The sequence below is a fragment of the Cyclopterus lumpus genome, chromosome 9 (genome assembly GCF_009769545.1).
Source record: "Cyclopterus lumpus isolate fCycLum1 chromosome 9, fCycLum1.pri, whole genome shotgun sequence".
Taxonomy (NCBI): domain Eukaryota; kingdom Metazoa; phylum Chordata; class Actinopteri; order Perciformes; family Cyclopteridae; genus Cyclopterus; species Cyclopterus lumpus.
Window position 1 is genome coordinate 11,384,373 of NC_046974.1, and position 23,812 is coordinate 11,408,184.

The following is a 23,812-nucleotide window of genomic DNA, read 5'->3' on the forward strand; positions in this document are numbered from 1 at the left end:
GTCTAAAAAGTCAAATGGATTCTTTAGCTTGCCCCTCTGTAATCATGCATGGGTGAATCAGGGGGCATTCGTGAACCTACGCAGCTAAAACCGTCAACTCAATCAGCCATTCCCGGTTGACGAGCACCAGAGAGAAGCCGACCTGAGCCGTACATGAAGGCTCTTGTCTCACGCTAAAATACTTTCCCTCGTAAAATAGACCCCAGCAATTCATTGAGAATAAAAAAAATAAAAAAAAGTCAAATACGATTTCATCCAATCAGTGAGAAAGGGCGATATAAAGTGCACAAAACAAATCAGTATACTGTATATTTACGGCTTGAAATCTCAAAACGCCTCCCAACCTTCCTCGCTGCTATTGTTCTTTTTACTCAACTGGCTTGTTTTTTGGACTGCAAAGCCATAAAGAACAGCCCGACAGAAACCTGCCTCTCTCTCCCTGACATGGTTTTGTGATGTCATAAATCTGATTGTATGACTAACTGGCTGTTTTGTTTATTATTCCTGTTTCGTTGCTTAATGTCCTTTCAACAGAGCTTTGATCCTGCTAACCTTATGGATCTTCACCATAAACACTTACCTTCTGCAGACATTTTTATCACCCCGAGGCTCGATGCCAGGCATCTGCGCGGAAGTGCAGGAACAGATAAAACTAGGCCAGTTACTAGCAAGGACACAAGAAGACAACAGACTCTCCGAGTGAAATGTTTTAAAACTCCTCCATCACCCTCTAGTCATGGTTGTGGGCTGCAGATTGGCATAAAGATATATCATGCACGTCTTTTATCTATTCTGCTATTGAAACATGTGACTATCTCACCCCAATTATAAAATCACCACAAACTCTTGTGTTTTGGACGGCAAACTACAACTCTGATGTCATGCCGACCAAGGAACATAACATTACTCCATTTCAAGAATGTACAAATGTAACCGATGACCAAATCCAACCAGATGAATCTTTTTTGGTAAGGCACTGATTATTTTTGATCTAATGTTGTGAATTATTGAAATGCACCAAAGCACACACTCAAACCTGGCATGTCTAAGCATACATATACGAAACACACAAACCACCCGCGAACACTGCCAGTGATGTTACTTTGAGCAGGAGACCACAGGAATTGTTTATCCCTGTGAATCAGAGTGACTAATCAGAAGCAGACTGTTTCTTCTTGAACCTGTGCGAGGTCGAGATGTTTCCTCGTCCCACACAGAGACGTACGTGCCATGGCATGACCTAGCCCTCTCCTCCTCCTCGTCCTACTTAGAGTACTTGGCCAACCCTGGTGCCGGCTCTACATCCAAAGGGACTCTCTGTGATGTTTCTGCTGTTCCAGCGAGACTACAAAGACCCATGCTGTGGGCAGCAGAACGCAGAGAACCATGCTTTACTCAAGACAAATGTTCCCTTTCGTTCTGGTTTATTTATCCCACCCGTAATCTTAATAATTAGCAGATAATGCATATTTTTTCCATTCTTTGCTCTTAGCCATTCTTCAGTATATCAAAGGCACAAACAAATAATGATGGTAAATAGATTTAGACAGAGAGAAGGGAACACAATGTGATTGCTAGGCAAAGTAAGAGTTTCCATTAGCAAAGTACCATTAAATGTTATGGGCACATCAAGGCCACTGAACATGTTGGTTAGCACAGTGGGAGTATGACATCTTACACTGTGCAGGGCCTCATTCTCGACCATGCCGACAGCTTCAAAAGAACTGAACCATCAGGGGTAACAGTCTGTAGGCCTTAACTATACGGCAACAACACCACGAGATAAATGTTGAACTGACTTGTAACACTTGATGTATTATAGTGAGTTACGCAACATTTCTTCAATTTAAGCAACAACAAGCTGATCATAATATCCAGTCAAGGCCAAAATGAGAGAAACAGACACCGATACTGTGATAGAAGTGATGGACCTCTGTTGCCCATGAGGGATGTTTCAAAGCCACTCGAACGCTTGTCAGTGCAGTTTATTACTTCCTTGAAATATCTGTAAAAGAGGAACCATTGAGCAAAAGAAAACTGTTTAAGAGCTGGGGGTGTAAATCTAATGCTGCTGATCCCTGTGTTAGTGCCGCTTCCACAAACCGCTCGCTGTTTCTCCTTCCCTACGGGTCCCTCATTACGCATCATCTAGGAGAAATGGCTACCTTTTCACTTCGCCTTCTCAAATTTTGCAAAGTATAAGCGGTATTCTGAGTTATAACTGCAGGGGCTATGTCTGCCAAGAGTCTGCAGCTGATACTTTGCCCCCCACACACACACACACCCCACACCCTTCATTTATTTATGTGACTATTGGTTAAGCCATGTCACAAAGCCAAAGTTGTGACATGCTGTTGTAGTATAAACTTAATGTGGATATTAGGGATACCACAAGAACATCTTACACTGGATTCTGATGGCTACTAAATGACTAATGTTTCTAGTCAACATTAATCAAGGAATCCTCCCTTTGATGAAGAAACTGGGTTTTTTTTCTGTGTATTTTCTTCCAGTAAAGATAGATTTTGACTAGAGTCCTGAAGCCCTCCATTTCTCCCCCAGGTTTAGGTTAGTTCCTGGTGGGATGTTTTTGTGCAGAGAGGCCACTTCTCTTTCTTATCTTCCTGTCATCTCTGTGGGACGGCAGGGCACGACTCCTTCTCTGGCTCCAGAACCACAGGCTTCCCCTGGACACCAAACCGCCGCTCCACACTAGATGTACTCTTTGAGAGGTTGGTTGTTTAGGGCGTGTCAGAGCTTATTAGAGCCAGAATGTGTGAAAAAAAGCAGAGCTGAGCACAAGACTATTTGCTAAATGTGTTTTTAGGGGTTGTTTTGCTGGTCTGAAGTTCCAGCAGCGCAGGGTTTACTTGAGCCAGAGCAGCGAACAGACTGAGAACAATCACAAGGAAGCCAGAGAAGGTTCTTTTTGTGATGGACAGCTTAACACTATCGGAATTTTTCTGATTTGGTAAACTACATCCCACTGCTATTTGGAGATGGATAAAATAAATGCCACTGAATTCCTACAGCCATTATTCTTGGGAGGAAGTTGGTGCTTGTGTATAAATATCATATTTCTACCATCGAAATCAGTGGATCCACAGCCCTGTCAGATAAAACTCTAGTACCCCTTTCAGTGACATTGATTTTAAAAAGGGATATTATTCAACTATTAATGATGATCAGTGGTTGTTAAAAATTTGACTGGACATTTCTGCCATTTATTTACTACTTTTAGTTATTGCGGCCATTTATTCCTTTTTCAACTTCAATTACTTTTAGCTTACTATTTCAACCGCTCATCTACTACTTTTCGCTGAACATTACACATACACTAAACATACATTTGTTCATCTTTTACAACCTATACCTTTTAAGGATGCACCAGTCCACGCTTTTACTAATACCTGGGCTTATCGTCTGATACCGCGTACAGATCCAATACTAGTTTTTAATGAATAAGATATACACCTCATTGTGTGGCGTAGGATCATTCTTTTTATGTGTAAGGCAACAGCTGGCGAGACTTAAACGTTAGCTTTCACAACTTTTTAAACAAAATATAATAAATTGACACATAAATATAAATTGCTGTATTGTTATTTATTATTAAAATAGTAAGTTGCACACTAGCAACTTCTAAAATGAACAGGAAGTGTACATCTTTTGAATGCAGCAACACAACATATCTGGAACTACAATTCCAGAATATAATCTATCTAGTATATAAAAGAACTGACTTGAATAAATAGGCATCAATGTCACCAATACCTGATCCAGCATTGAGTCAGTATTGGCCCGATTTCCGATCTCGGTGCATCCTTGTTAGATTTTGATATTTCAATAACTTTCAGCAAACAAATGTAACAATTATTTTATTACTTTTTGCTCTGCTACTCTGTTACTAGTTTTCACATAGGGCCTACTCTTAATGTGGTTATCAGTTTTAGCAGTATTTATTGTACAGTTCTTTCTATTTTCCCAAATGACTTGAACTTCTGCAATATATTTACATGCACCCACTGGCAACTGCTTAATACCCCCTTGGCACTAGCACCCCTGGTTGTGAATCACTGCCTGCTGACAGGAATGATGACTCTTTAGTTGCCCTTAACACTCAATATTTACTAAAATACATGCAAATAGAAGTATATGTGGATAACTAGAGATACACAATTTGAAAAAGAGACATAAATAATTAGTCCTTTTCTATGTATGAGATGTGGTGAGGCTAAAACCTATAATACAATCATGAATGGCAGCATGTGTGTAGATAGTCCCTAACATAGACATACTTGTGGGCAATAAGAAAAACATAAACTGCGCACTGAGGCGCTGAACCTGCATGCAGCTTGGAGAATGTTAATAAGGATTACGGTCAATGTACTTATAATATTCATTGCAAAGGCTACTGTCTTTGAAGAGGCCGAGGCTTCTGCCAAGCAACACCAGCTTTCATGTTTATGTTGTGGGGGGCGGGGGGTTCTCTGTCAAATTTAGCTAAAAGAAAGTGCAGCTTAAATAAGCCGGAAGCCTCAAGAGGAACAGATAGAAATTCCTTCTCGGCCAGACAGAACGAGGCTGTAAGTGCTGTAATAATTTTTCTAACATATAAGCCATGAAGAGATGCTGATGCCAGAGAGCGTGCTGCGACCCCTGCCGACCTTGCGCCTGCTGCCGTGCCTCTGGTTAGTGTAAGCAGCATCCAGCTGAAAGCTACCAGAGGCCTTTATGCGTATGTGTGATGTTTCCAAGGAGAGATGGACCAATTAATCTGATTATAGTCGCAAATCCTCAGACATGTGTAGGCCTGTCTGCGACCATGTGCAGTACAGATGTGTGTCCATGTGTGTGTAAGCATGTATGTACGTGTGTAAGATAATGTGTCTATAGATAATGTGATCCGTACACAGAGTAAAAGGTAAGGCTCCGTGTATATGCACAACATATCAATCTTGGCAGAACATATATTACCCACAAGGTTTATAGAATATCTTGAGTAACAATTTTTAAACATTTATTAATCCGATAAATGGGAATTGGTCTTTCCAGTAAATAAGTGGTTGCCAGGTATCTGTAACTGTATGCAAAGACACACATGGGTGAGCGGTCCTTCCACAGAAGTCAGAGAGCAACTGGTAAAAGTACCTGAAATTAAATACTGGGTGAAATAGTTAAACCATATGTCAAAGCTTTCGCGGTCTGTTTAAAAACACAACACCCAAGCACTTAAGAGTTTTAAACAGCCACTTTTTCATTGGCATGGTATGAATATGCCTTTTTCTGAGGGAGATCCTGTCATTTTTCAAGCCAGAGATCTGAGTCAGTCACAGCTCGGCGTATGTTTGTGCCACTGACTGCAGCCTGCACTGAGGGCGGGAGGAAGTGGGACGAGGAGCTGACAGGACAGGGCCTGATACTGCACTTCCACCACAGGCCAATCCCCAGCTAACCCCTGTGCTGACAGCCAGGATGTAGCACTCATCCACAGGCCACAGCCCAGGCTCTGGGGCCCCAGAAAAGGAGAGCATGGAGAGCAGGGAGAAGGCCGGTCTGCTGATGATAGAAAGGAGGGGGGGGGGGTTGGCTGGTGGTTTGGGTGGCACGCACCGCTTTCTGCCTCCAGAGCAGCACGTACAAGAGGAGAATCCACAGGACTGTGTCGCCTGCCAACAGCATGTCCAACGATTGGCCGAGTGACAGACCCGCTACACACACACACACACACACACACACGCAAGAGGGCACACTACACACACATATGGCTGCACACATGCAAGCACGTTCACACAGGAATGCAAAAAAACACGATTGAATGCAAAGTGAAGCTGGAACCTACAGGAGACCATCTGATAAACATGCTGGATTGAGAAGCCGCAAAAACACAAACTTGAAGACACATTCACACCACAGTCCCCCAAAAGTGGCATTTTTCCGAAAACCAGATTTTATGGTTACTTTACAGATTACAGTTTTAAAGTGAGACCATAGACATAACAGATGACATTGCATTTCACTGACAGAGTGCTATTGCTGACAGTACAAGTCATGCGAAACATTCATCTTGAAAATTGCATCGGCAGATCTAACATTTTGCGTAGCTTTAACCTCCCATTCTACAGATGTAATTGATTGAATATTGTTGCTAGACAGAGTCTTAGAAGAACCAAAGACTTTGGGTCAATAAATAATGTAGACCTAGTCGGTGTTGTGCAAAAAAGCGCAGTGGAGTGATGAAGGTTGAGAGGCCACTGGTGACCCCGGCTGCACGCTGCGAGAGGGCTCCGTTCAGAGCCAGAGCTGTCTCTCCAGCTGGGATCACAACACAACGTTGGAGCTCCGGTTTTCAGAGCACAACTCCGGCCTGGGGCTGGCGCTCCCCTGTGAGGCTGGGCCTGCAGGGCCAACGTTTAAGGCAGACAGACACCCGAGGGGTCAGCCAACCCACCCACTCTCAGGAGGAGGCAGCGACAAGCATAGAGGCCAAAGACTGATTGGAGCTGCCTCAGACCGAAGCTTTGCTTTTTTAACTGCTGACTGTGGGTTTGCACCAAGCCTCAGTCTACTACAGCTATTCCTGTTGAATGGGGTTTCCAGTGAACTGGCCCCAGAGGCAGATTCTGTGCATAAATAATGTGCTATGAGGACCGTGAGCTTGAATTAAACAATACTATCAGCTAGAGGAGAACATTTAGATGAATGGAGCTAACAACTCAGCCTTCAAATGCAAGCAACACATTTTCTTATCAAGGCAACTGAATAGAAATTTCCATCTTGAGAGCACTACGGAATCGCATATGCACAAAATTCTTTGGAAAAATGGTTATGTTTTATCCCCATATCCATCGCTTTCATAGACACCAGATCATTTTGCAGCGTTCATGATTCATGGAATTTCAAGAGAAGGTGTATTGTAGCAGCTTTCTGGGAAACATTAATATCCAACCGGCAGAGGAAAGGTAAAGGGAGAGGAGAAGGGATCGGGGGGGGGGGGGGGGGGGGGGGGGCACAGATGATCAGTATCAGGGCATGAATGATACCTGATGATACCTGATGATAACGTGCTTCTTCCATTGCATTTCCTTCCAAACCCCCTTGTGCACCGTTTCCTCGACTGTTAGCCACCGTTTTGTGCAGAACATGGCGTCTGTGTTCCAGCTGTCCTTAGGGACACTAGTGGTGGGTGTCTGGATAAGAGTCCAAGATGGACAGTCATCTTCTCTGCGCACACTTCCCTGTCATCACGGCTGCACTGCAGAGACTCCACATCTGCCTTGCCTTACATCGCTTAGCCCTGCTCTTACCAAGCCCCCATCATCTCTGCCTCCCTCCCACGTCTACACTCCCCCATCAGGATCATCCAAATATTTCCCCTCGCTGCTTTTTGAAGCTTCCATGGGTCAAGCGACCTCATGCACAAATCACGCTGGCTTGCCGTGGGGGGGCGGTCAGAGAGGAGGAGAGTGAGTCAGATGCATAGAAACCCAATCTGCACTGTTTTCATACAGGGTTATTTTTCCTGCCAAGACAGCCATCACGAATCAGCGGTTGGTTCTAAATAGCGAGTTTAGGGAGCTCTCACTGTAGATGCCGGCCCTGGCAGCTGATTTCAACCATATTCCCCAGCCACGCCAGGGGGAAGAGGCGGAGAGTAAATTCAGAAAGCCTGACAGCCTGCAACGGTTTAACACGGGGGTTAGTCCCAAATACATAGCTCCGAATTTATGTTGATGGATGGATAACCAAATCCATCTCATTGTTTGCAATAAAACATAGATGTTAGTTTTTACACTGTGACACCACACTTGCTATGGTGCTGAATTATGATCTGCTGCGAAAGAGACACATTTCAGTCAGCCACCAGTTTTGGAGCTTACACGTTTTCAGATGCAAGGGAGAGAAATAATAAACTCAAATACACGAGGATAATAAAGGACTCAAGTCAGCTCTACAGTGTGTAGGCACAGGAAGTTCAATAACTAATGCAGAATTTTCATAAGCCCTCGAACCAGGCTGGTAAACAGGACAGGCAGAACGGGATGAGCCGGTGTGGACCTTCCCTCCCACCTGCAGGGCACGCCAGCTCAGGGTGAGAGGAGATGCTGGGCAGGAATCTGCAAGTGCTGGTTAAAGTAATCACATTGGTTTCACTGCATCTGATCTGCAGTCTAACAGACTTCCAAACAGTTGAATGAGTAAATAAAGTGCCCCAGGGGACTCCCGCTGGAGATGGATTACCACAAGAGTGCACACACAAAAGGAGCTGAAGCCCCACAACCCGATGTGAGCCGCAGACAAAAGCCTAGCGTTGGACCTCGACCAGGGAACCGGCAAACTTTATTAATCTCATCCTAGACTGAACCTCCTGCTATTGCAATCCATGCACTCACAGACAGTCACATGCTCTGCTGTGAGCAGGTACACACTCACAAAATGACTGTGCATGTGTGCGTTGCATCTGTGATTGGACGCACAAGTGGGGTGAACATATGTGTTTGTACACAAGACGGTGTATCCATGATTGTGTGCATTTGCTTGAGCACACATTTCAACATACTGTAGATGCACAAATGTGTGCCTGTGTGCGCATGAGTGTGTATGCGTCCGCTCGAGTGCATAGACCACATAGGATGAGTCTCATGCTCACTTGGCTGTGGAGGCCGGGTCTGAAGGGCCGTGGCATTCTGCGGCCCCATCCCACCCCGGGCCCATTCTTCCCTATTTCTGGGTCTGACACAAATAAAAGGATTAGGAGCCCCCGTTTCCGTCAGACCCTCCATTCAAGACAAAGCGCCGAGCAGCTTAGTGTCACACTTAATGATAAAAGTGCAAATCTCTGTCAGTCACTTTGGGCAGGAATACCGGTATTTGGGGGCTAATCTCATTTGATGAAGATTAAAAGAGGTAGAAGAAATAGACAAATAAATGTGTATCTGTACAAAAAACTATAGTGCTGAAATTTAGACATTACATGTAGCAACTAAGATGAGGTGCTGAACTCAATCTTTAAAATACAGACAGTGAATGTGAGGCAGAGGAGAGAGCTTAGAGACAAAGAAAGAAAGGAGCAGAGAGAGGAAGCACACACACACACACAAACACACACACACGCGCACACACACACACACACACCTCTGCCCATTCCCATGTAGAGCTAGAATGTGTGACGCGAGTGTGAGAGTAAGCCTTGGGCACACAACAGTCTGAATGCAGCACTTGCCACTATGATGCCAGTCCTCTCTAGTGCATCTGTGAAAAGCCTACGTGTTGGAAAAACATTCCAGAGTGGGATCACATATACATAGTTGAGGCCAGCAGCGATACTGCGAGCCAGCAGCAGAGGCCATGTCTCAATTTCTCATGCACGTTCGACCAGGCTGCCTGGAAGAAACAAGTGTGGGCTATTTCCAAACTGGAGAAGCAGAATGAGACCCCCAAAAATAAGAAATGTCGTTTAAAAACACGAGAAACGAGCGGAAATAATTCTGCAAATGGTACACTTTCTCACACACATCGTAAATTATATTTGAAATGAATAATTTCGGCGCAGCAAAAATCCGGTCAGTAAAGAAATGCTCATTCTTCTGATTTAAACATGTAATCTGGCAAATTGAAATTGAAAACGTTTGCTGCGTGTGTGTATTTCTCTGCTGGCTACTTTAAGAAAGCCATTACAGTATTTCATAGATTTAGCCAAAATCTAATTTGTAAATTGCATTTAATGGTTTGTGGTTGCTTTCCTTTTCGTTATGAAGAGTTGTCATGCTGTGAAAATAAACCTGGAGGCCTGTGGACTTGGAGCCAGTAATGAAAATCGCTGCATTGCCGAGCCGAGGGCTTTCTGTCCACCGTCACTGATTAGCATTCCCGATTGACTGACATGTCCCACTGGCTGCCTAACAGCCGGCTTTAGGAGATGAGGTTAAATTGTGGCTACCAACAAATTGCATGCTTGAGTTCCTCTGCACCCCTCTGCTATCATCCAGTGTAATGTGAGCACACCAGGCAGATCCCTCTGCAGATCCTTCTCCTCCCCTGCACTACAACTCCCCCACACAAAGCCACAGAGACCTCTTTCCACATCCCTCGCCACCAGTCTGGCCTCTAAAGTGGTGATGGGCATTACCGTGGCTGAACCTCTGTGGCTTCCCAGAGCATCCTGCAAAGTGCTTTGTGTTCCAGCGGCTGCTACATAAACAGTCATACACACTAGTATACTTGTAGCTCCCCCCCACACACACACACACACACTCATACTGCTCACACTCATTTATACTAAAAACACAGAAATGCCTTTATAATAGAAACCTTCATGAAATCATCAGATTCCATAACATAATACTTGTACTTCAGAAGTGAATATAAACAAAAGGCTATTGAAGCTTTCATGTATGTAACTGGTGTAAAATGTACAACAGCATTATCCATATAGACAAGGGTTCATGTAAAACGATACGTTTAAATCAAATATTTATCACCAAAGAGCTATTTGTGGGAACCGGAAAGGACAAAAAAATATACAAAAAAATAAAAATAAAAATAAAAAACAGAACCCAAGTTGTAGCTTGTGATGCAAATAAATAGCACTCCAACAGGTCCTTTAATGGGTCTAGATATGCTGGGGAGGGGGGGACAGTTAGCAAACCATGAGATGACAGATGATGCATCCTAGTATGCTGCTGGGACAGGCCGAGCCATGTTGACATAAAACCCAATACTTCCTTACAGAGGAACGGGGCCAGCATCAGCTAGCTCCTTGCCGAGGACTAAAAACCCCAGCAAGCTGAAGCAATATTATCTGGCTTAGTGTTTCTAACATTAGATGTGTCTCTCTGTAGAGGTCCTTCTTTTATATACCCAAGAGAAGTGGCTAAAGACACATTTTTATTCTTTTTATGGAGAATAAAAAAACAACAGAATGTATAGCTGAAAACTGAAAATGTTTTGCACAAAGAAACGTACACCCAGCGATCAGAGCTGCTTCTGAAATACTTTAGAAGAACGGAGGACAGTCTTTAATTAACTGCAAAACTACCCAGCTGGGTTGACAACACAGAGAGTACATCCTAGTTTTTTTTGCGTTTCTTTTTTTTTTGTGGTGTGCGTATGAGTGTTCACAAAGTGCCAGGCCACGCGGGATTGCCCTAGAGTGAGTAAAACACACACACTCGGTGAGGTAACACAGAAACCCGGCCGTCAGCATCTATCCGGCACACACTGCTGCAGAGTCCCAAGCACAGCTAATTAAAAAACAACAATTTCACAGGAGGGCACTCCAAACATTTCTAAAAAGCACCTCTCAGCACACCGGGGGATCGTCCAGCATACATGGGAAGTGAGACAGGTTCTGGGAGCTCGGCTTTTATGGCTTCATCACCGCTGTGTTTTTCTACTACTCATACTACCGTGACCTGAATTTAATTCTGCTTACAGCACGTGAATTTGAATATTTGGGGGCAAAAAAATCTGCATGCTGAAATAACCGTTTGCAAGAAAGTGAAAGTTTACGGAGTGAAATGCTAAGTTTAAACATCAGCAGGAACCAAAAGCAGACACAGCACGGCGTGAAATACAGTTTAGTTAATGTTATGTTTTATAGATGGAGCCCATGGCCGTTTCTAACAAGGCAGTCCATTACAGGGGTGTTGTCCAACACTTTGGTCAAGTGATAGGCCTTATTACATGGCTCCTTTCAAAGCATCTGCTTGGTTAGAGGAGAGGTCTCCCTGGGGGAAAGATCTCCCTCTTCCTAATGATGTATAATTGACCTCCAAACACCAGGGCACAACAAACTCTCTCGGGGTGGTGTAATCCCACTCTACCTTGTACATACCGCCCGTCTCGTTCAAGCTTGTTCCTCCTCTGCGGCGATGGCTCCCGTCCAACTGACAGCTCTCCCCATTTGCCCTCAGTTCTATCAAACTTTTTTTTATAAAATATTCTTGCAAAAGGCAGAATGCTACATTGCTGTGTTTCTCCACCTCTGAGATATATTGAATTCTATTTTCCCCTCTGGAAAATATGCCATGCAGACAAACTGTACATTGTTTCGGACCCTGAATCTTAAAGACATCAAAAATATTCCTTATTCACAAATTGTGTATGAAGACAGGGACGATAAATACAGGGCAGCTGCTTGGCATAAAAAGAGGCCAATATAATCCAATCTTGTTACTATATAATTGCACTATATGGAGTAAGATGTGTTGAACTGTGTTGGTGGGAGTTTTAATAACACAGTACACAATTGTTTTCCCCTGTCTGCACTTAAACCTGTTCCAAAGGTGCAAAAAAAGACTGCTTGCCAATTCCTTGATTTATTATAGCTAGTGAGAGCTGATTACGGGGCATGAATCAGTTGCTGTAGGAATGTAATTAGGCACGAAGTCCTCTGTAAGGCAAGGAGCTCTCTACACAGCCCAAAGCAGTTTGTGGGCTGACAAATGCATCTTAAATGGGTGTCATAAAAGTCAAAAAGGTGCCAATTACATCTTTAAGTATCCCGTCAATGCAAATAGAATAAACAAAAAAGGGATAATTGTGTCTTTGTGATGAGGGACCCTCCAGCTAGCATTTAAACCGAGAAGGGTAAAAATTAACAACCAAAAAAATAAGTGCGAGAAAGAAGGGTGAAGAATTAAAAAGATGTGATGTGAGAGCAGGACGTTGCCCAGCAGGTTGCTGTGTTTGGCTGGGCTGAGCGGACTTGCCACACAAGCTCACAGTTTTCAGAGTGTCGCAGAGAAAGGGGGAAATGGTCAGCTGCACACCAAATATGGAGCCTCAAAAGGCACACCGCAAACTAAATGCCAGGAAAGAGTATTATTTGGAAGCAAAAGAGATCCGTCTCTGTATGTTTATGTCTGTCTTCTTCTCTTTACACACACCAAACAAAAACTACAAGTGGAAAGCGATGTATAACAGGCATGAGAAAGAGATCCTTCTCCCTGCCGGACAGTCTCAGCTTGCAGCCACCTCTGAGCCGTGACGCCGGGGCTCTGGTCTGGTATCCCATAGTTACTGCTATGAATTTTCCATTGTTATCAGGCGACTACACTGCTGTCACAAAGCTGGATGAATGGCACGCATGGCAATAGATGTAACTCTTTGTTGCTTGCAAGGTATCTAGCAGAGAGCCATAATGTCCTGGTAATCGAAGTAGAATTGTTAAAAAGGCCGGACACAAAAAGCTGAAAATGTAGTGACAAGCATGAAAAGCGCTCATGCAATGAGAAACACAGGGCACCCCGGGGTCCTCACAGGCCGAACAGCCACCCTCAGCATTGTTGTTACTTCTGTTACTTATAACCACAATATTTGTGTCACTAAATCTGCCATTGATGCTGACTTTATGTGTTTATTTTCTAATTCAATTTACTAATTTATCCTACTCCATGGCTAATGGCTGCCATGCTAATTCCTGTCACAGGCCCAATATAACATTTAAAAATGTATTTTAATCACCTATAAAGCAAAAGAGGGGGCAATTCCTAAATTATTTCAATGTATCTATAATTATTGGAATTATTATTTTAGTGGCTGTAATATTAATAATTGTGTTTGCTATTTATTGTGTTGCTGTGAATTTGACAGAACAAATTATCAAATTAACAAGCTGGATTTAATCACATTACTCTGCTATTTTAATCAAAATCCGGCATTTAAACCACAAATGAGTTCGATATATATATATTTTTTTAAACGGTGAAATTATTAATGGTTTAAAATGGTGTGCGTGTTTTTGTGTAAACTCGAGTCACACCGTCCGCAAATTCTGAAACGTGTAATTATGTACTTACTACTCACAGAAACGACATTATGACATTTATCTTGCAGTTACTGACACAAGAAGCGCAGGTTGTTTTTTACTCCGCCGTTACATTGTCTCATGTCTCATGCAAAAACACTTCCTATTCAATACAGATTAAATGGCCTGAAATCAAATGAAAATATCATACAATTTAATTTAAAAATCGATCGATCCGTAACGTGGAATAAATAAAACAAAATGTGAAAATATAATATTCCAGGCAAATCGAGGCATTTGGACAGAAAATGTGAATTTGGGCGGATCGGAAAATAAATCTCAAGTGCGTGGTGGACTCAGACTCAATAAAGAATCTTACAGAAATTATGTTCGACATATTGTTAAAGAATCTGAAGCGGCTGATGTGGAAATGCCACATGACGCAACCAGGAAATACCTGACAGAGAGCGGAATAAAAAGCCGACACCGGCACGCTCTCGGGCTCTCGGGCTCTCGGGCTCTCGGGCTCTGCGGCCTGTGCTGGATCACATCGTTCTGTTAGAAACGCGCTCGTTCCGCAGACACAAATGTGGAACCTCCGAGAGCCACCGTGACAACGAGAAAAGCCATGCAAGCATATGACAACAATATATGGCCGCTGATGCCGAGCGTCCACCAGCCAGTGAGAGCACTCACACAGACCTTTCCATATCTCACTTATTATTCACAATGTTTGGGCGAGGTAAAAAAATAAAATATATAAAAGCTCAGATTTAATTCCACTTGTTCTTGTTGATTTTTTTTGTATGCTGCTGCAAGTCGTTTTAACTCCCGCAGAGCCAGCGATGCCAACAGTTGAATACATATTCATGTTGACGGATATATTTCTTAAATCTATTACAATTCAAATAGAACCTCACACTGTATTTTACACATGAGGCCTCCTTGCCAACCAAAGCCTCCACGGTGGCTTTTTTTGGGAGGGGTGCTGTTTTCCTCTTCTTTTAAAAAAAAAAAAAGCAATGTGCAGAAACGCCGAAAAGGAAGAAGGGAGACGTGTGCTTACTGTTGGTAGTCGTGTTTGCAGTAAAGTTTCCTTTCTCTGAAGTAGCAGCTGGTGGTGAGGGGCTGTTGACACACGGTGCATTGCAAACACTCCTCGTGCCACGAGGAGTCGTTGACTCTCATCAAGAAGCGGTCGGAGATGGGACGCTGGCACCCTTCACACGCGGACGGATGGTGACAGTCGGTCCCTGGAACAACCGCAGAGGAGTTGGGGCCCGTGAGAAAGGAGAGAAGGCCAGAGTCAAGAGCTGCAACGCGAACGCGTGACAGACTGAAGCAAGCAATGACGTGCGCGTTTTTAATCCAATACTACAACAACAAAAAAAAGCATGTTTAAAAAAAGGATGTAATTATATTTTTTTTTCCTCCAATAAAGCCATGCAGATTACATCACTCTCTCACACACACTCACACACACCTTTCACACGACTTCACAATTACATGAAAATAAAACTACATTGTTCATTATTATCTGTATATTTTCTTCTTTTTTTTTAAATAATCCCTTCATATGCATAGAAACAAACTTCTGGTGATCGTAAGCAAAACAGCAGAGCAGGCTCATGGCATCCGGACTGGAACACCAGTGTTGTGTTTGACCTGTGCATACTTCACAGCGCTTTGCGGAGGTTTACAGGGAAGAAGAAAAAGAAGAAAAAGAAGAAAAAGAAGAAAAAGAAGAAGAAGAAGAGGAGGAGGAGGAAGACTCACCGAGCAGGACTCCGAGCGTTGCGTGTCCCGATCGCAGGGGATGGTCTTCAATTTTAATGCCGTCCAGCATGATGCACGTCTCGGACTGGTCTCTCGCGGAGAGGCGCTCCAGCGACACCAGACCTGTTGCAATATCCATAAGAACACGGTCAACGTGGACACGAGAGTCCCGGCACACACCGCTGTCTGGAGGCAGCGCGAGGACGAGGCAGAAACCTGTTGAAGCCGCTCGAGTTCCGCTTGACACGCAGCCTGCAGCTCGGAGGTGGAAAGTCTAAATAATGAGCTGAGATCAAATGCACACACACACACACACACAAAAGAAAAAGCAGCTCGACTGTGATGCTCGCAACAGTGAAAAAGGTGAAGTGTCCACCGGCTCCACGGATCCTCGGTGTGTCAGGAGACGCGCGCGGAGACAATAAACGTGGACAAAGTCTCTCAGCAGTCACCTGTTCAGAACGGAGGGAGCTTGATCTTCTCGTCCTCGAGCCGACGGGAGGGAGCTGGGGGTTTTCTGCACGGAATCGCAGTGTTGTTAGAGGTTGAAAAAAGGGAAACAGCGCAACTTGACAACAAATCCAAAAATAGGAGGGTGTATGTATGTAGATGTCCCGGCAGTAACTCTTTGGAAGTAGCAGAGACGGTTGGTTGGTTGTGCCCCTGTCGCTGCAAAGGTCTGAGATCCAGATTGAAGCGAGTGGATCCTCCCACTCCTGCATGCATGGCTACACTTTTTTTTCATTCCTCCATTCACTGCCATTGGGATGCTATTGGAGAAGAGTACAGTGCGCTGCACACAGTCCAATAACAACACACACATGGAGGAAGAGCACAGAAAACTGGACATTTACAGAGCGGAAGCAACAATGCAATGCCAGAATTACAACAATAATAATAATAACCATAACCGTATAGACGATTACTATTACTACTACTAATCATAATAATAACAACAGTTAATAATACAATATAATTAAATCGCTAAGCGTATTATGTCTCGGTATTACTGAGAAAACAATGCATTATGTAATGTGATGCTATCATTTGGCAGACATTAACTAAATAAATATTGAAGTGAGAGAATACACATTTAATTCGTCATGTATTTGTATTTATATTTCCGTCAGTATGTGAACAATAGTGATCAGCATCACATGCCTCCTTTGCTCCTTTGTGTATTGTTTCCAGTTGAAACTGCTGTCCCCTTTCAGCTGATGCACCTGGCGATCAGTGGTGATAACAGCGGTGTGTCCAACAGCAGCAACCATGGCTATCCATCTCTGGGTTAGAGAGAAGCACCAATATTATCATCCTTATTAATAATAATCTGTATTATTATTATTATTATTATTATTATTAGGAGTAGTAGTAGTAGTAAGGTCTGTCCTGTAATTATTTTTTACAAGAACACAGCAGCTATAATTATATTTTATGGGAATGAGCCCTCATGTCAAACCCAATCTGAAAATCCCCAAAAGACTAAATGAGCGTTATTTTAAAATGATATATAATAATTATTGAGAGACCAGTACATATATTTAAGGTGTTATCAAGGCGTTTGCAGAGGTGCTGGATGATGTTGCATTGAGGCCTGTCTGAAATTACAGGGCTGCTAAAGGGATTGTGCGCTGCTCCTCATGTCACGCTGCACGAGAGGCTCATTGTTATCCGTCTTTAAATAAGCTATAGCCGCAGAGACGCACTGCACACCGTACACATGGGACACACGTATATAGGACACGTATTATAAAGCAGTGTTGCTCTATAGAAAAGCTCATGCTAACCTTTATTTTTATCTGAATAAAAAAAAAAAACGACCTGCTGCTGAATTATACACAATGAAGACATTAGGGGAGTATGACTGACACAACAGCCACGGTGATAATACTATTTATTATAATACATTGAGAGAATCTTGAGAAAAGAAATGTGTCATATATTTCCAATGACTTATTAGATTGAAAGGAATCAAAAGGAAGGAAACACGTCCACATTTGTGTGCACGTTACCTCCAAAGGCCTCGCTGGTGCGTTTGATGTCCTTTGTGGCGCATCAAGGCGGTGACCTGTAGCCCAGTTTAGAAACACAGAGCAGGCTGTTGGCGTTGCCCTCTGCCGTTCACTGAGAGAACAGCGGACGGGATCGAAAAGAGACAAACACAGAACAGACATAGAAGTATTTTCACCTATAGTGCCACGGTTTTCGAACTCTAATTCTAATACATAAATATTTAAAGGTCAAATAAATATAATATAAATACTGCTTCTATATCGTTCATTAAAAGGACACGTGTAGTAATCAGAATGAGTCCGTACCTGCCAGTGATGAAGTCATCCATCCCTGGCTGGCTTAGCTGTTTTTTGTGTTTTCTTCTATTTGCAGCACTTCTATCAGCATGGGGTCAATTACCTCCGCCTCACACACTCTTGGATTATCGTACCACTAAGAAGCATTACGAGCTGAGCACTATACAATATAATCAATACATTTTAAAAAACATATAGGCTAATATATCACGTGTACAACCTCCTCTCCCTCCCCCCGCGTCCCATCAGCAGTTAGCCTATCGGCCAGGTCACTTGTGTGTATGAGGACATCAAACATTCATTCAATAAATCAATCCGCCAACTTTTAGCCGGCGGTGTTTTAATGAGCCTCAACATGACCAGCCCTCCCTCTCCTGCAGTTATAAGGCAGGAAGAAAAAAAAAAAACGTTGCAGCAGGTGTGCAGTACAGAAAGCAATGGCCTCCTTAAGGTAAGCAATTTACTTTAAAGTATCCAGAACTGTTGCATCCATCGAAAAGGTAAGAGACCATTATAATGCACCATTTAGAGTATAGCGCACATTCCTGCAGGCTGCTGTGATTCCGATTAGTTTTCACGGTGAGTGCAATGACTCTGAATATGAAAAGAAATTAGCGTTGAATGAAGAAGAAGAGCAAATTATTTCTGGGATAATAAAATAAAATATTATATTTAAATGGTTGAGTTAAGAATTGCGAAAAACGAACAGTTTTGCCTGCAACATTGTCAGATGTGTTTACAACAGAAGAGACATAAAGTGTGTGTAAAAGTGCGCTCAGACAACCAAACCAATCAGTGTTACGCCTATTTAAAATAACGTTTTTTTAGAAATGGTCTGAAAAGATCAATAATTACCAGAATGATACAAAACTGACACTCAATACATTAAACACAGCACATTATGTCATGACTTCGTTACATTTCAATCTAATCCAAACAAACGCATCAATCAAATTAAAATATATGTACAAACATATCGACCATTGTCTACTTTAATTACATTAACATCACGCTGTGTATACGCCACGCAGGATTCATTTTCCGAGCCAGAGAATAACTCACACATCCCACACTGAGTCGGGCCTCAAACGCGCCCGCGGGCTGCAATCAGTGGATTGCAAAAATCACACAAAACAACAATCATCAACGTCAAGCCATAACATATTAAAACATGAATATGTGGACTGTAATAAGAATATGTAACAGTAATATGTGGACTGTCATTATTGTTTTGTTGTTGTTACTTTAACTGTATTGAGAGCATATCAATTATGCCCGCGAAGATAATCATTTTTAAAATAAAATACCTGAGTGGAAATGGGAAGAACAGTTGAAATCCTCAAAGGAAAAAAACTCAGCAAAGCAAAGACATAATGGCTCCCTAAATTGCATGGCTAGAAGACTTTGATAGTTAACTCACTTTGATCTTTTAATGAGTGTTTCTAAGCTCAAATGAAAGAAAAAAAGAAAAAAGAAAAGGCGGCTTTCTTTATAATTTGTTTGCGGAGTTGCACTTGAGCATCCAACCACCAGCAGCAGCAGCAGCAGCAGCAGCAGCAGCGCCGTTACTCAGGCGCAAGGCAGCTCGGGCACCGGGGTGAACGGTGTTGGTCATTCTTCGTTTAGCCCGCACGCACACACACACACACACACGCACACACACACGCACACACACACACACACGCACATATATATATATATATATATATATATATATATATATATATATATATATATATATATATATATATATATATATATATATATATATATATATATATATATGTGGACGCGTGAGCGAAATCATGACAGCGTCTGTGAGAATGTTTTCAACGGAGCCGCTGACCGGTCGTGGATCAGCTGTAACGCGCACTGAAGGTTTGCATATCGGCAATTTGCAAAGAATCGGTTTCTTTTTCTTGCTAGATTTTGAGGGGTTTCCGCATTTGTTTTTAAGTTGCCTTCCTGCTTTAAAAAGTGAATGTTGTTCCAGTGATTTCACACAGAAGGCAAACAGGCGGCGCTGCTGCTGTAATAACACAGAGGGGATGAGATGCAGGGCCCTCAGGCCTCGGGGCCCCTGAATACTGAAGTAGCAGAAAACAACTGCTTTGGATTTTTAATTCAAATCACAAATGGAGTCTATCCGATTTTGTACATGTTTCTTAATATTTCTTATCAGCATTATTTATTTAATTTAGCTTACATTCAAAGATGCACACATATGAGAGACAGTCTCCATCATATCCCCGTTTCCCCCACTCAGACACATATCTCTGCTTCTATTCGCCTGAACCATGCACATGGCAAAAAAAAAAAAAAAAAAAAGACACTACAGGATAATCTCAACTCCCCCAGGATTTAGCCAAAGTATAATACAGCACTGTCAACCCATGGCTAGATTTGTTTACCTTATGATTTATTGGATTCAACTCTTTTTTTTTTTTCTCACTGAAAAATGTATTGAGTTCTTGACAGATGGCCTGCCAGCGCCCTGTGTGACAGCACGTTTACCTACAAGTTTGAACAGTGAGACTGAGAATTGTTTACCTGCATTCAGGTTGTTGAGGCACGGAGCAAAACTGAGCTGTAATTTAATTAATATAAGATCTGATAATATAGCCACATATAGACTACAGATGATAGAAATAAAAATGCACGTAAAAACAAATGCTTGGACTTGTAACGCAACTGATTAGATCACTATGCAAGTTTGAAAAAGTTTGACAAAAAAATAAATAGATAAGATAGATTTATATTTGAAATCATAACAATCATTATTTGATTACACTATCTTGATTTCATTGAATTATGTGTGCATATGGACCATTATATTAAAGGGAATACCTAAACAATATCCAAGTATTAGATGTAAACATTACTGTTTAAAGTCCTCCATCTACTCTGTGTTCAATATATTTACATGTATTTCGGAGCAATGATTTTGACATAAAGAAAATGCAAGTGATTTTGCACGTTTAATCCAATAAATAAGACAATAGAATAATAAGCATAACCATTTAATTAAAATCTAGAGAATGGCTGCAAGGCATTTTGTTCAACGTATTTACATTTCTTGCCATTTTGGTAAAGATCCCTACTACAAATCATCATTCTGAGCTACAGACCAGACTGTGGTGTCACCTGATGACAGTGATCCAGGATGCAGTCAGATTTATGCATCTGGTCCCCTGACTCAGTCTTAACATATATTACTTCTCATTGCTGATATTACCCGAAACACCCGAAACCCTCTATCTGAATAACAATATCGCCCCCTGCTGGACAGAATCAGGCAGTACAACCTACGCTGCTGCTCCACAGCAACACATTATAACTTTAAAATACCCCAACTGAAGAAATACCGGAAACAATGTTAAAGGGGTAGAGAATGGAGCACTACAGGATGTAAGTAAAGGAATTAAACGCACTTAACATTAGTCTATTCTTTCAAATCAAAATTGCATGCTATTATTGTTTGTTAAAGTTGCAAATGAAGTACACAATAGTTTTGTGTTTACTTTACTTAAGTTTACTTTACTTTAGTAAAATGAAAAAAAAATACTTTCAGAGCATATATGTTTTCATAGATACGTTTTCCAATGTATTTCCTTTGTAAAGCTTTTTGATAAGAATATAAACACAATTACTGGTATTTCTGGCACTGACTTGGAAATGCAAAGATATAAGTCATACAACATTGTTTCACAAAAAAAAAAGATCTGTAATAAATGAATAATGCAAATATATTTATTTTCAAACCCATTAATTGCAATTTTCTGAATGAGCAACAATATGATACTTTACCCTAATGTATGATATTTTATATATATATATATATTACTTTGAAATGTTTTCAATGTATGTTGTCATCATTGTATGTCAGTTTTGTTTGTTATACTGTTTATGTGTTTGTCAACCATCCTTACCTGTATTACTCTTGTGATTCTAGTTGCACTGCACTTCATTGGTTCAGGGAGAAAATACACAGAGTATACATTACAAATATAGCATCAACTTATAAATATATATATATATATATATATATATATATATATATATATATTCTTTCTGAGAAGTTTGTAGATGAAAACATGGTTTAATCACATTCAGTATAATTTTACAGCAATAACCTCTCACTGTTGGTTCAGTGCATCTGTAATGACACCATCTTTGGAAAATCATGTACTTTAAAAAAAATAGAAATTATTACAGGATAAACATAAATGAAAAATATATATTTTTATATATTTGCTAAATACTTGAAATTAAATTATTAAGTGTTGTCGCCCATGTTTTTTTTTTTTACATTTTCATTTTTTTTAAAAAGAAGAAAAATCCCATATTTTACATCTTTCATAATTGATTAGCTATGATTTGCAGTAAATTACATTAACTCAAGTTATTATTCTTCCCGCCACATTTTATTGTGGTTAAGTCATGAGTACTAAAATGCTAATAAAATGAGGTCTTTTCCGAATTGTGCCATGCAATAATAATAAAAAACAAAATTTAAATGGTCTGTTAAAATCAAATGAATATTTTCTTTTTCCAAAAGGATTATCTTCAAAACTTTTACAAAAAGTTGCTCAAAGATGGATCGCAGATGGCAACAGATGATATATTATGAAACCCTGCAATAACACAATCTGTTTATTCTGTGATGTGGATCTCCCGCTCCCTTCTGTTTCACTTCACGCACAGGCGATGGCCAAACCAGTCTGCATGTGAGCGTAAGCTGTCCAGACACATGAGGAACAACTTACTGCATGGGAATTTTAAACTAAATTAAACCTTGGTCTCCAAATGTCACACACCCACATGTATTAGGGACTTTCTCTAACTCTAGACGAGAGCCTAAACAATTTGAAATATTTCCCCAACAAGGACCATTCAATATTCCTCACAGAGGTGCCGAGTGGAACAGCGACACGGAAACCAAGCAATAGTTTGCCCCCTTTGAGAAAAGGCTTTCAAAAACATGGGAAAAAAAACGCTGGCTTTTGTATATACAAGCAACTGATATTTGACCGTCGTGTCACAGCGGGGTACGTGGCATTTGTTGTTACACGACTGTTTTCATTATTAGCAAAAGTGCCTCAGCTCAGATTCGCAGCGGCTTTCATCAGATGATCATGTTGGTCAGTGGATTTGTCTCCGAAAAAATAATGTTTCCTCGGACACAAAAGAAAGTGGAGGCTGCAAGAGGCCAGGAGCATGATTTTAGGATGTGTGCCATTAACAACAAGCGTAGGCCTTCGCGACCCGCTCCTCATGTGGAATGCATACATTCTGTGTCTGCTGAATAAATGGCATGTGCTGGCAGACTTTGCGGCTGAAGTAGTGAAAGATATTCTAAATACATCTATACATTCTGGCTGTGATACAGAGCTGGAATTGCTCTGTTTTCATGGCAAACAAATGGGTGGAGAATCGGACTTGTATATGCATGAACAGAAAAAAGAAGAAAAAAAATGATAAATACAAAATAAATAAAAAATATGCAGCAATAAAACAAATACTTATAACCAAACATCTGCATACGTGTGATTCTTTTGTCTTTATCTCAATAAACACGCTGGATGTGATTTCTGTGTCGTGAATGCGAGAGTATGGACACGTATGATTGTGGGTGTGTCATTAATGGGCTGCACTTCAGAGAAAAAGGTAGAAATCCAGCCAGATGTTTTGCAGCTGGGTGGATCTGGTAGTGAAGATCTAGACAGCATCTGTCACAGGCAAACCTTGTTTAATCTGTCCTGAACATTAGGCAGAGAGCACTAAAAACCCATCACTGGCCGCATGTGCTGCTCAGTTCACAATGTGCTAACCATCGGCTCTGCAGTTTGGCCCTGAGAAAGCTACAAATTAAACCCAAAGAAATTTGATAATCATCATAATCGTGAGCACTAGAGAGGCAATCTGAACTATTCCTCTACATTTTCTCTAAACTCCTCTCCTTTAAGCAGAATGTACA

The 23,812-nt window shown here is 41.5% G+C and overlaps 1 protein-coding gene across 2 annotated transcripts in view; it reads right to left on the reverse strand.

Moving 5' to 3' along the window:
* lmx1bb (LIM homeobox transcription factor 1, beta b) overlaps window positions 1–15,665 on the reverse strand; it is a 42,892-nt gene extending 27,227 nt beyond the window's left edge. For both annotated transcript variants that reach the window (XM_034541939.1, XM_034541938.1), the window contains exons 1-2: window positions 15,527–15,665; window positions 14,817–15,003 (exon numbers count right to left, since the gene is read on the reverse strand). In XM_034541939.1, coding sequence (XP_034397830.1) covers window positions 14,817–15,003; window positions 15,527–15,665 — 326 coding nt within the window. The remainder of the gene's footprint in view (window positions 1–14,816; window positions 15,004–15,526) is intronic.
* Window positions 15,666–23,812: the final 8,147 nt, after the last annotated feature.